The sequence below is a fragment of the Gadus morhua genome, chromosome 20 (assembly GCF_902167405.1).
Source record: "Gadus morhua chromosome 20, gadMor3.0, whole genome shotgun sequence".
Classification (NCBI taxonomy): domain Eukaryota; kingdom Metazoa; phylum Chordata; class Actinopteri; order Gadiformes; family Gadidae; genus Gadus; species Gadus morhua.
Genome location: NC_044067.1, coordinates 3,731,834 through 3,746,106, shown reverse-complemented (window position 1 = coordinate 3,746,106; position 14,273 = coordinate 3,731,834). Strand labels below are relative to the sequence as shown.

Sequence of the window (14,273 nt, the reverse complement as noted above, 5' to 3'; positions counted from 1 at the left end):
TTCAACCTCGTCCAACTGACTGCAAGCTTGCATTTATGTGTTTAATCTAAACATTAGACCCTCGTTGCCTATGGCTATGAAGTGTCATGACCTTGTCGGAATGGAAGCCTTGAGCTACGGACGTTGTCGTCGCGGCAGACGTACCCTTCTCGATCTCCACGGGGAAGACGTCCATCTTCTCCACCCTCTTCTCCAACTCGTACTCGGCAGAGGCGGCCACCGGGTCCACGTCATCGTTACGCCGGTCGTAATCCTCGTTGGAGTAAGTGTTGAAGACCTGCCGAGGAGCAATTGAAAGTGCATGCATTGAAATCGGTTTACATTCACATTCAGGGCATTTAGCAGATGCTTCTATCCAAACTAGGGCATTGACTCTGAACTTCGTTATTCGAATATAATTCGAATATCAAAAAATAAATCAAAATTCTAACGAATATTAGGCATTCCTTAATATTCAAACCTGTTATGGGCAGGCCAAGAGGGATGACCACGGACCAGTCAACCCTCGGAAGAGGCAGTGAATGAAGTATTGATTAGACAGCGATTTATTAGAAACCTAATAAACCGTTGGAACACGGAAGACCGGTAACCATAGCAATGCCGGTTAACAAACCTCGCGAAGCCAAATCCAGGTCTTACTGAAGGCATTTAATGGTCAAAATATTATTAATAAATAGAGCTGTCAAGCGATTCAAATATTTAATCGTGATTAATCGCATTAATGTCATAGTTAACTATTATTAATCGCGATTAATCGCAAATTATTTTCCTATGCTAAATATCCCTTGATTTTTTTGTCCCATGATTCTTCTCATTTTAATTCTCTTATCAACATGATGAAGTGCATCGGCTTGCCTTGTGCAAATGATTTTCTATTGATAACAACATTGGCATATACTGATCAAAACAGGACGATACAAAAAAAGAGCCTATAGTGCAAATAAACGACTGCTTTGAACAAATGTCATTTGAACATAGCAGTCAGGCTACTGCTTCTTTGTTTTGAGCCAAAAAAAAATTTTTTTTTTTTTTTTTTTTAATAAAATAATTACGTTAATCGCGCGTTAATTTTTTTAACGCCGTTAAATTTGGTTTGCGTTAACGCCGTTAATAACGCGTTTAACTGACAGCTCTATTAATAAATATTCGAATATAATCAAATATTAATATTAATAAACAAACAAACTTCGAATATGATCTTTGGGCAAAAGTCAAAGCCCTAATCCAAAGCAACACTTTTTATCGAAACATCCATTCACACACCGACGGCGGGGTCGACCATGCAGTGCGACAGCCGGCTCGTGGGGAGTAGTCAGGGTGAGGTGCCTTGCTCAGGGACACCTCGACACTCTAGGAGGAGCCGGGGACCCAACTAGCAACCTTCTGGTTACAACTTACAAGTCAACCCGCTCTACCTCCTGTGCTAAGCCCAACCCGTTTCATGCATGCGATGCATACAAGTGTTTGTAATTAAAAGGCGATCATCATTAAATTGTCCCAGGCTCTGGTCCCAAGGAAGAAATGGAGTAGTAATAGAGATGGAAGGACACATTCCTTAGTGTTGGGTGGTATCGCTATGGAGGAATGCAAGGTGGACTAAAATTGTTCAGCAGTATTCGCTGAACAGACAACTATCGAATGAGGAACTGATCTGTTTGTCCTCCAAGTCTCAAGAGTTCGCTGAACCGCTGCATTTCTTTACCTCCTCTCCATGCTTCCCTGACCGTTAGGAATCCGATGCCTTTCACAATGCTTTACCCTTCTCTGGTACTTCTCCAGTAAACCACCAGCAGACCATTCATCTCTTTCATCGCTACCTCGACCCACATCAACGATCTAATCCGTGCACTTTTGATTCCACGGTTAAGATTTGTGTTCCGGCTTTGGACACCAGAAACCAAACAAAACGCTGCACGGGTGTTGGGTGCCGGAGAATGTCAAAACATGCACGTGAAATGCGGCGTTTAATGGGGTGCCTCCAAAGCAGTGTGCTGAGAGGCTGACTGAGCACTGGAGGAACTCCACAGACCCCTTCCTCCTGGTTGGCCTTTGACTACAACATCTCACCTCACAGCAGGGAGAAGAAGTAGGCCAACAGCTGGCCAGAGCAGCACAGGGCCTGCAGGCACTGATATGACGGGTGTGAATCACTGTGGATCACCAAGGAGAAAAAAAGTTTCAAAATAAATAAATACCCATGTCTGCACATGTTTGCAGACGCATTCTTTCCGAGTGTGTGAAAATGTGAAGCAGGGTCGTGGAGATGTCATAAGTTTTAAGTTCATAACTCTTTCATTCAACTCAGTCAGTATTAATCAAACCAAGGTCAGCGTTTCTGCCTGCCTAGCACCACCGTTATGCTCTTCAAGGCCTTCATGCCCTGTTGAGGTTAACACAAGAATTTTAAATGAAAACAATAAAAGATCTTGAACGATTATTTCATGTACTGCCACCATCAACACTCCCAGAGAGACGGAGACAGCCCAGAACTGAAATGGACTCTAGTCTGTGAACGCTTCAGAAATCAACACAGAGCTGTCTGCTGGTGTAACAAAGACAGAAAGTATACATTCTTTCTGGCCCATGAAGAGAACGACCTCATTGAGGTAGACACAAAGTATTCCCATACATGGATAATGTTCTGCTTCATGGTGCGTTGTGAATATCCAAGACTACACCCTGTGGTTTCCTCTGTTATTACTGACTCTTTTGTTTTGACTCCATCTGCGATTTACCAAAATCAATTTTGAACCAAAATCTGCAAAGCCTCCTGTATCATCTTCCAGCATTTCTACCACTTTTGCCTGATTCATCGCTACCAGCGACCCAACAATAACATTCCACGGATAGACCCAAACTTATAAGAGAGACAAACGTTGCGCAACAGCATGGCCGGTACCACCACAACAAACCCAGCTCTGACTAACATCTCGACGACGGACTTGATTAAAGCGGCGAAAATATGAAACTCGTGGCCTCGGTCAATCATCGACGGGGGCGGACTGGGTCAGGGTGTTATTACATCCGAACGACAGGCTCTGCAGCGGAGGGCCCCCTGTGTACAGTAGCGTCAGTGTTCCCGCAGTGAGACTCTCGCAGCTTGCCGTGCAGGGACTGGGCTTTCGGATCAATGGCGCTGTGTCTTCTTCACCGGCCGATCTCTCTTTTAACTCTATTCAGACGAGCCACTGCACCAGAATGCGGACGACGTCTACACTGTAGGCCCGTGTTGCACCTGCAGGATTATGTCCCGTCTCACATGAGTGGGAAGACATTTGAGTTAAAAAGTTGATCTGTTTTGTCTTTATTTTATTTCTTATTTTTATCAAATAGTTTGGCTCGATTGTGTTTTCCTGTAGCTGTGTCAAAGTTGGGGCTGGCCTTCACAGTAGTCATGCTAAACCTCAAATCCATTTAAACCGTCCACGGCGTGGGTCTGATGAATCATGAGATTGCACGAGAAGATGACTGTGTGTTAAACGACCCTATGAGCGTGCACCAGTATTGAGTATTGGATGAAGAACAGAGACGGACCCCTGGTGGTCTAATAATAGGAGGGCCCCGGCTGTGACCCCAACCTGAACCCTTTTGGGTGGGAGACTGTAAACAGGGGGTGATGGGGTGGGTTAAACATCCCCCAGGCTGACAGAAGTTAATGTGTTAGCAGCGAGGTGGTGAGGGTAGGGGGATGGGGGTTGTAGGATTAGAAAGGTTAACTTTAGACCCTTTGCCGTAGATATGATGTAATAATCATTGTAAAGGTGGGAGGGGGGTATAGGAATAGAAATGTAACTTTAGACTCTTTGCAGTGGGTGGATATAATGCAATCACTATAAAGGGGGGGGGGGGGGGGGGGGTCAATAGAATTATAAAGGTTAACTTTAGACCCTTTGCAGTGAGTGGGTATGATGTAATGTTTGTAAAGGGGGGGTGTGCAGGATTAGAAAGGTTAACTTTAGACGCTTTGCAGTGAATGGATATGATGCAATGATTGTAGACTTCCTGCACCGTGTAAAGACCTGAGAATCCTGCCGTGAGCGGGTCTGTTGCTAACCCTGACCGTCTGTCTCATGTGTGCAGACAGTGGTCTCAATGCCATGATGGGGCATCAGAAGATTGTGTCCTGTAAATAAGGTCTGCATTTTCTTGTGAGTGGGAGAGGCCAGACATTTGTTTCCAGACAAAAGCATGTATGAGTATTTTTTGTCTTTGACCTGGTCTCCCCGGGAGATCCCAAAGACAAAGGACATTAAGGAGAAAATGATCACAGTAACGACCGCTGCTCAGCGTTGAAAGGCCGGAATGCTTCTCACAGATTCCCCTCGCCTCAATCACCCAGCCGATTCCTCCCCCTTTCCTCCATAACAACAGGGCTCCCAAACATAAGAACATAGAACCACCGCACTGTTTGCTCTGGATCAGATAGGCCACACTTACGATGAAAGATCACAGCTCTGACTTCCCAAGGTAAAGCCAAGGGCTTCCTGCACAGCTGAACACTCTCGGTTGGCAGAGAACCAACCCACTACCTAAACCCCTCTACCTGCATTATCATAACAGGAGGCGTGATCAGTTCTTGACTACAATGTCAACATGGAGGGGATTCACCTTCCCACTTTTCCTGGCCAGGGAGTATTCTGAACAGTGTAAGTATCACGCAAAGAGCCCTTTTGACAAGCAAGCCCCTTTTTCTACATGTGTACCTCGGTACAAAGTTATTTTCATTGAGCAGAGGGCTGCTCACTGTGGTTGTTTTTCTGTGCGCGTCTCATGGATTTATGAAAACCTCCAGTGATATCATCTTTGATCCCGTGTCCAGCTTTCATCTGCCATCTGCCACATTAGTCATGTGTGCACACACTGCACACAAACACACTGCAACTCCAACGGACCCACCAGAACACTCACCCAAGAACACCCAATCCCTGTTCTCCGCAAGCCTCCCAGAAACACTAGTGTGGGAACTGAGTCAGCAGCAAGAGCAGCAGCAGCAGCAGCACCAGCAACAGGCTGAGTCAGTGAAGGCCCCTGGCTGCAGACCGCTCCATGACAGAGAACATCATGCCCCCTAACCCACAGTGGTCACCTCAAGGGATTGGAATCCTCCACTAGGGCTGAACGATCTATCGTTTTCGACGGAAAATCGCGATCTCAAGCATTACGATTTTGGGATCGTCAAAGCTGCGTTTTTCTTTTTTTTTTTAAATATATTTTACAAAAGTGCAATTATTTTGATGCTGATGAGCCATTGAATCAAGTTTACTTAAGAAAGAGGGCTCCCTTTTTATTTGACTTTTTTGGTTGTTGTTTCTTAGGTACTTGAATAAACAGTCTTGCATTTGAAATCTGTTGCCAGCAGTTTTCATTATTGCATTACCTTAATGGAATTCATTGGTTATATTAATGTATACTGAAACTTGATTTAAAGAAAATAAATCGTGGTTGAAATCGAAACCGCAATCTCTACCAGAAAAATCGCAATTTCAATTTTTTCTTAAAATCGTTCAGCCCTATCCTCCACCATAGTACCGCTTCAAACCCAACCATTCCTCGTGTCTCTACCGCCGTACATGTCTTGTAGTACAGCAGAGCATTTACTTAACGCCGACTGGGACCAAGTAGGCATACTTCTAGTTACATTTAAGGCATTTAGCAGAAAAACGATAGGTTCAATCGTCGGAAGAAGGAGAAACAACAATATATCGCTGTCGGTACAGTAAGGATGTTCATAGAACCAAGTGCCAAGCACTAACGATCACTAGGTTAACCCATTCCTCGTATAACAAAGAGAGCTAGGATTAGACGCTACACAATGCGAGTAAAATTTTTATGGGCCTGGATCAGGATGTACCAAATACAATAAGTTCAGTTGATAGGGGAAAACAAAGAAACGAACATCCCTTTACAGCCCTGTCACGCACAAGGCCCATATTGAACACAGGACAGATTAGTGGAGGCTCAATCTGTGCAAGAGAACCGTTTGTGTGGGGTTTACCGGTGTGAACTTGAGAGAAAGGAGTGGAATTCGGTCGTGTAATTGGACACCCAATAAGGGGCGAACGCAGACAGGTTTGGCTAGTTGTGTGTTCGCCAGGCGACCTAGAAAGCCTTTGTTGTTCGCGCGACAACACACCAACGAGCAACAAAGACCGATCCAGGGACCGAGAAGAAAAACGCAGCCCCGGCCGCCCGAAGAACGCACACCGTGTTCGTCAGCGCAGAGTGAGGAGAAAATCTAAAGTCAGCCCCCCGAGAAACAAAACCCTCCCTGTGCCAAGTTGTTTAGAACCCCAGCATTGAGGAGACTGAGCATTAGTATTCTGTGCCAGTGATCCAGAGACACCCCCTTTCTCCCTCCCTCTCTCCCTCCCTCCCTCCCCCCTCATTCCCGCTTCCCATCTCATCCAGGTGTCTGGAGGGAGCCCAGATTCTGCCGGGGCCTCTCTTTGGGCTGACTGGCTGGGGTGGGAGGGGGGGCCGAGAGAGAGAGGGAGGGGGGGGGGGGGCAGAGAGAGAAAGAGGGGGGCGGGGCTTGAGCAGACGCATTCCTCTCACTGCTATAGTTTCAGCTCCGATAGGAAATGGAAAGCATAACAATCCGAGGGGAGGGCCGCACAGGCCGGCCACAGACCTGGCAGCGGAAGAGCGGGAGGCAACCAAAACCTTTTCCAGGCCTGAACCAGAACCTGATGGAGGCACTTCTGCTTTCCAGGATTTACAGGAAACGGAGAAAAAGAAAAAAAGTGAAGGAGGGGAGGAGAGAGAGAGTCAGATGGGAGACGACAGACAACAAAGGATTAGGATCCGAGATGATACGACACGTAGGAGTAACAAAGTGGTTTGTTGAGGCAGCACTTCAACCGGTGGGAACGGCAGTGAAAACCGAATCCTCTCCTTTCACAAGGAACCAAACCTCCTTTCACAAGGAACCAAACCATTTCCAAGCCAAGCAGCGTGCAATACTTTTCTAAACTCACGATTGTCTTGGAAAGGTGGAAGATTCAGGGTGCAGGATTGTCACGAAGATATGCGTGTGAGGGTAAGGCCTTACAGTAGTAGGCGGCACTAGAACAACTGGAATGTTTAGGTCACGGTGAGGAGGAGTTAATGATGAGCTACCGTACCACAACATATTAAAGAGCGAAAAACTAAACTGAAGCTCTGAAAGGAAAAATAAAATTGGAGAGGAATACTTTTGCGATAACGTCACAGAGATCATTAAATGTTTCCTTTTATCCGCTTGGGCAAGCAGAAACAAATAAGGCGTGCAGTCTCTCACTCGCAATAAACTCTCGCGTGCTCATTAACACATCCTGTTGTGTGTGACTTGGGAAGGGGGCAATGTCTGTGTTTGCCTGACTGTAAACGCTGCAACTTCCTGTCACAAGCCCTGTTGGGGCGGGGCACAGCAGCAGGTGTAGATCCCGTTGGATTCGGCCATTTTCTTTTTTTCTTCCTTTTGTCACGATGAATGGGTTCAATGGAGGTAAAGTACACGTGTGTCAAACCTCCACACACACACACACACACACACACACACACACACACACACACACACACACACACACACACACACACACACACACACACACACACACACACACACACACACACACAGTGTAACAGTGTTCCAGGAGCAGGCAAGGTGAACTCTTATTCTAGGCCTAAAGCTGCACTGTGTCAGCCAAGGTGAGCGGTGAATTCCTGCAGGCACGGATTGCTGTGTGTGCACAAGACGTGTGTGGTTTACAGTGTGGACATTTTTGAAGCATCAGGCCACTATTTTTCTGTTTTCTTTCCTCTCCAGACCACGCCTGTAGAAATAGCACACATTACAGCACAGGTTTTCCTGTGCTAAGGGTTAAGACCGGTTTATGCTGTAGATCAATAACTAGAGATGTTTAGACATCCTACAGTGTCTATCTGGCTGTGGAAAACCTTTGCAACGCACGCCACCGTGATAACAAATAACCAACCTTAAGCATAATTATTTTATAGGCTCAAATAAACTGGGCCTATAAAACAATCAAAGTCACTTTAAAAATACCTCAAAATGTACTTAGGCACCTACAATCAAAAAACTATTATAATCTTAATGCAATGAATCCGAAATCACTGATAAAGAAGATATCAGATGTGTGACCGACCAGACGTCTGAGCATGGCAGCTACCTCGGGGAAGACAAACCCTGCCTTTATGCCCTGTGGTACCAGGGGGGGGTGAAACCAGTCCACCCAGCGCACCACCCACTCACCTACCCAGCCTGCGTACCTCCCACTCCCACCCACTCCCAGCGTCGGCCAGACCATTCCAGCCATTCAACCCCGATAAGGCTAATGCCCGTTGAGGACTGATGCCTCCTGCGGCTCACAATGAGGACTTTCTCTCCACATGATGGAACCGTTCCCATGTCCAGACTCGGGTTACTGCGGCTTCTGATCCTGCTGGGGGCCCGGGCACAAAGCACTTCCTCTTCCCGGGGACTCCAGAGAGCTGGAGCACAGCGACCGGCTCAGACTAGCAGGCTGCACAGAAATGGGCACGGCCGGACTCCTTTGTCGCCCCCGGACCTGGGTGGACGGCTGGACGCCTCCCTGTGCTGGGGAGTCCCGGGCTGATGCCCCTACCGGCCCCCTCCCACCGCGCTCTGGGTTCAAGTCTCCGGTTCGTCGTTGTCCCAAGGATGTGTTTCTCTCTCTCTGGCTCTTTCAGCCGTCGTGTATTTATATGTTAACTTGCGCTTTACAGGTCTGCCCGGCGCTTTGAAACCGGCTCTGTTAAAAGGTTTCCCCTTTTATCCTCCTGCTATCCTCCCCATCTGGAACAGTGAGTCCATGCCCCCTCTCTCGTTCTCTTTCATCAGGAACAGCTCATTAAAAAGGACCCTCAGTGCCCCAGGGGGGCCCCGATGTAGGTGAACCCGCACAGGGGACTTAAGACACTCTGAGTCGCAATGGAGTCCGTGTGTCTTTAGCACTTTGCACCGATATCTGATCCTTTATTATTAATTACAGTGTATATCGCCTAGCAAGAATCAGCCCAAGGCCTATACTTTGACCTCCGTCCATCGGCCGGAAACACAGTGTCATCATGCTACCCACAGCAGGAAACGTATCTTTAGGTCATACCTAAACCCTATATCTGATCCTTGGGGAGGTATGGGGTTCAGGAGGTGGAGCGGGTTGGCTGGTAACCGGAAGTTTGCTGATTCAATCCCCGTACTTCTCATGTGGAGGTGTCCCTGAGCAAGACACCTCACCCTAACTGCTCCTGAAGAGCTGGCCGTCACCTTGAATCGTTGCCACCGCCGTCGGTCTGTGAATTCTTGCATGAATGGGTGAATGAATGTTGGGCGATAATTGCATAGCTCTTTGAGTGGCCACTGGTTAGACGAAAAGCACGAGATAAATGCAGTCCGCCTGTCATCTACCGTCCTACATCGTCACCCTCGGTTGCCTTTGCTGATCCGTCCATGATGTACGCACATGGGGAACGCGGGCCTACAGGAAGCTGTGAACCACATCTCGGCCCCCTCACTCTAACAGTCAGCCAACTGTTGTTGTTGTTGTTGTGTGTGTCCCCCCCCCCCCTCCCTCCAGGCCGGCCATCCTCGGGACCTCTGACCCAGGACCCCCTGCCAGGCCCCGTAGCAGGGTGGGGCCCACACCCTGAGATAACAGCCTGTTTTCGGGCCTGGATCAACATGTGGTGGGGAACGGACTGCAGGGATTAGTGTTGTTTTCCACTGATGTTCGAAACGTCGATTAGATCTGCTATGATAGTGGGGGACAGCACCCATCACCCTCTAGTTCAACAGGAACCCCCCCCCCTCCTCCCCACCCACCCATCACGAAACCATGTTAATGGGCTGACTGTATGTTCATGCCAACAATGCCAACAAGACTATATATAGAAGAAGGGCTGATGCATGTGGGCACCCGGTTTGATTCTTAAGCCTAGCCGGGAGCCAGTTAAAGCCATTCGGTCGTGTGTGTGCTCACTCGCTCACTTGGCCCTGTTTCTTCACAGCAGAGTACAGTCAAAAAGCCTTCATCCCATGGCTTTAAATCATCACCCTTGTGAAAACAACACCTACAGGCCCCTAAATACGTTTCCCTCCATTGGTCAGTCGTAATATATGTACTGAGGGTAATAAACGGGAAGGACAGCTTCCGCAGACGCTGCCTAAAAGGTCACCTACCCTACGGTATGGGATTTGAAAAACATGACACTACAGGTGAGCCACGGGCAAGGCTGTTGTTATGACACAATCATGTGTCATGCGACGAAAGCAGTCATTAGGGAACGTCCCGACGAGCATACGTACACGGTTGCCTAATGACTTGCTGCACCACGGCATTTTACAGTCACTGGTGCAATCTCTGTTTACCAGGAAGCTGCAATTACTTCAAAGCCACAAACAAACAAGGCACCAGCCACTTACCAGTATGGGATTGGTGGAGAACTGGATCTTCCTCCGCAGTGGTGGTTCGTCCTCGTCTGACAGCCCAGGAGCCTCTTCATAGTAATCCTCATATTCCCCTGGATGTCCATCCTCTCTGTACTCTTCCTCATCCTCCTCTTCCTCCTCTGGGTCTTCCCTGAGGACTTGGTCTACGTCCCTGTCGTCGTCAAACGCCGCGTTCTCGATCCCGTACACCCCGGGGGAGACCCGGCCCTCGTCCCGCCGTCCCCCTTGCTCTTCCTGTTCGCCCTCTTCCTCACCCCCCCCCTCCTCCTCTTCCTCCTCCGCAACTTCCTCTTCCTGTTCGCCTTCCTCTTCCGCCCTCCGCCTCGAAGCCTCTCCCCTCGGCTCCTCTGAAACCTTCTTCTCCTGCACCTCCTCCGCCGACGCTCTCCTGATATCCGCTTCCTCCAGGGAGGGTCGGAGCTCCCTCCCCCCCTCCCTCACCCCGCCGGACCCCCCGGGGCCGCGGCCGAGGCGATCCGCCGACGCCGAATGAGTGACGGCGTTGGCGGCGTCGCCTCTCGGACCATGCGGCGCTTTCCCCTCCTCAAACACGCTATCTTCATCCTCGTTTCCTTCACTGTCCGACGACTCGTTCTGGACCACCACCAGCTCCGCCCGCACCACGCCCCGGGACCCCGGCAGGGGTGCGGCACCGGAGGGCTTGTCCCTGGGGGGGCTCAGACCTCCAGGTCCACCCCCGACCCCGCCGTCCGACCGCTTGGTGACGGTGCCTTGGGAGCTGATGGCGGCCGACGGCGCAGAGTTCTGCTTCTGGTCTCTGTGGGGCAGGGCGGAGGTCCGGCCCAGGAGGACGTCCCCCCTAGCAGGGGGGGATCCGACGCCCTCCCTGGAGGACGGCTTGTAGCCTGACCCGGGGGGCGGGGTCTGCTCGGGGGGGGCGGGCTTATGCGTGGACTCTGTCGTCACAGAGCTGGGTCTGCTGGCTGCGGTTGTGGACGTTAACGTTGTTTTGAGGGTCGCCGTGACCACTGGGGACGTGACTTTGGTCGCCGCGTTGGCACTCGGGGATGTGCACTTGTTGTGGGTGTCGCCGGCTGGCGGAGAGTTGGTGCTGGTTGGCTCTTTCCCAGCGGGGGGCGCCGCCGCCGCCATGCTGGCTTTGGCGCCGGCTCTAGTGGGGTCGTCGCCGTCGCTGCTGCCCGTGTAGCTGTCCAAGCGTCGGGAGATGGGGCCGGCGTTCAGCGAGGCCCGGGACGCGGGCTTCCCCTTCCCCTCCGCGTCCGCCTTCTCGTCTGGTTGGTGTTTGCTCGCCGGCGTGGAGGTCTGCTCTGGTCTGAGGCTGCTCTCCGAGACTCTCCTTGAAGCCTTTCCATCGTCGGGCGCGCTGCCCAGGGACACTCGGGTCACGGTCCGGGTGGTGGCCTTGTCGGAGGCGGGCGGGTCTTTGATTCCTCTTTCAAAGAGCTTTCTGGTGGAGGAGAACTTCTGCGCCAGAGCCACTTTGTCAATCTCCACATCTTCTCCTTTGGGGGGTTTATCTAAACTGTGTGATGGCTCTGGGCTGGTCGCGTTGCTGAAATTAGTTTTTTGTGTGCCCACAGGAAACTGCACTTTAGTTGGGGCTATGGGAGGCAGTGGAATCTCCGTTTTTAACGATGTCTTGGCTACTTCTTGAGGCTCTTGTTGGCCATCCATCTGCAGGAATATGTTCTTGATCTTGTTCACCCGATTGCCGAAGGGCCTCCCCCTCGAGTCCTCCCTGGTATCACTTGAGCCATTTGCATATGACTTAGTAGCGCCATCCGATTTTGTCCCATCGAAATTGCATTTTATGGCATGGAAGTCCGACTTGTATGCGTTTCTATGGGGCGACGCGCTCCGCAGCGTCCTGTCCCCTTTACTCTCGGCTTTCAGCATTTTCCTCAGATGTAGTTCGCAGTCCAATCAGAGATGATGTGCCCGCGGTGAAAATGAAACCGCGGTTTTGGTTAAAGTGAGGTTGGTATTCCCCGATTTGTTGGTAAAGATCTTTCCCTCCTTTATGCGCAACCGGGTCCGGCGTAGCCTCGTCGGAGCGTTGTCTCAACTAACACACACACACACACACACACACACACACACACACACACACACACACACACACACACACACACACACACACACACACACACACACACACACACACACACACAGGAGACAACAGTCAGTACAATTTGAAAATATACAAACCATAGACTTCTATTTGTTTAGTTTAGCTCGTCTAATCAATGGTTAATGCCACACGACAAATTCTGCACGCGAGATAACAAAAGGTCCCACACTTAAAAAGTTATTCTGGTAAGCCGATACAAACTGTGTTACACACCGAAACCAACGCAATTTAGACTACAGCCGGTGTTTGATTATGGATAACAACCAAGCGGTATAATGATCCACAGAGCAAACAGCGGAACAAAGTCAAACTTACTAGACCAGTTCAATACAGTTCGTCTTCTCATTGTCACGCATTCAAACACCGCGCACACTTCTAATAGATATACTTCAGTATCCAAGCGCGTATCCAAGCGCACAAGTACTCACCACTGTCCAGCATCTCACCTCCCATTGGTTTCATCGTGCTGGGCACCGAACGATTGTCCTTTTTGGCGTCCAATGTACACTACAAAAGTTGTCCCTTCTTCTTCACCGCCATCATTCCCGACTCCAACGCTTCCCTGCCTCCTCCTTGTACTCTGCAGAGTAGACCTGTCGCGATGCGTGCGCACTCATGGCCGGGCGCGCCCCCACGGGATCCGACATGTCGGGGACGCGCACACATTCCAGGGCTGTGTTATTGACCCCCCGCCCCCTTTTTCCGAGCATGGCCCAGGAGCAAAGGACAGGCACATGAGAGGAGAGGTAGAATGGCTTGAGATTCGTGGGAAAAACATTTATTTACAGTATTTGAAGATATCAAAGCTGAATGTGTCCCTTAGATATGTATTGAAAATATAGGAAATTGCGTGACTGAGGAGTATCGTGGTTGATATACTGAAAGCAATATTATTAATTGTATTTTTTTATTATTATATTATAACCTTATAATATAACTTTTACTTTGGGACATAGTTGTACTATGTCTGGAGGAAAAAAACGTTGAAAACGTTTGTAAAGATTGAATTAGCTCAGTCTTTGAAATGAATCTCAAAAATTCGGCTGCTACCATTCCTGAAATAACACAAATTATCAAGATATTCCTAGAAATCAGACATCCCAACAGAGCAAAGATCATCAACAAAGAATAATAAGGTTATGAAGAAGAGATTCCACATGATGTATTTTTGTCTCCATGACAATTAAGCCAACAGCTTGAAATGTCTAAACATTATTCTAAAGCCACACTGCATTTCACTTCCATCCTCCAGACCAACCTCCTGCCAAACAGCCTTCAAAGAAAAGTCTTCTGGGAGTGTTATGAGGGAACATTTCATTAGGCAATATCTGGTGCCAATTCAACATCATTCATCATTTTGAAGCTAAACACAACTTCTTATCTGCAGTTGTTTTATTATGAGCCCGCTTGAAAAATGAATAGGGATTTAATAACATTTCCATGGCTGAATCTCCACTTTTTTTTTTTTAAAGATCTCCCCATCTCATTTACCAACTGAATTCAAGGACAGACAATACAAGTGGATCTGTGAGGATCTGTTTGAGACCTGCATACAAAACCGTACGTGTGGTTTGTGGTGAGGTCGATAATAACCGCCTATTAAAACAGGTTGGACCGGGATCCTTAATTTACATATATCTTTTGTCCATGTTCGCATGTGTGCACAAGTATGCTCGTATACAGAGTCGG

General features: G+C 49.0%; 1 protein-coding gene across 5 annotated transcripts in view; it reads right to left on the bottom strand.

Annotated features, from left to right (window-relative positions):
• ppp1r9ala (protein phosphatase 1 regulatory subunit 9A-like A) overlaps positions 1-14,273 on the bottom strand; it is a 29,027-nt gene that overhangs the window by 13,330 nt on the left and 1,424 nt on the right. For all 5 annotated transcript variants that reach the window (XM_030344262.1, XM_030344261.1, XM_030344264.1 and 2 more), the window contains exons 2-4: positions 13,013-13,280; positions 10,445-12,518; positions 145-277 (exon numbers count right to left, since the gene is read on the bottom strand). In XM_030344262.1, coding sequence (XP_030200122.1) covers positions 145-277; positions 10,445-12,349 — 2,038 coding nt within the window. In that variant the 5' untranslated portion in view covers positions 12,350-12,518; positions 13,013-13,280. The remainder of the gene's footprint in view (positions 1-144; positions 278-10,444; positions 12,519-13,012; positions 13,281-14,273) is intronic.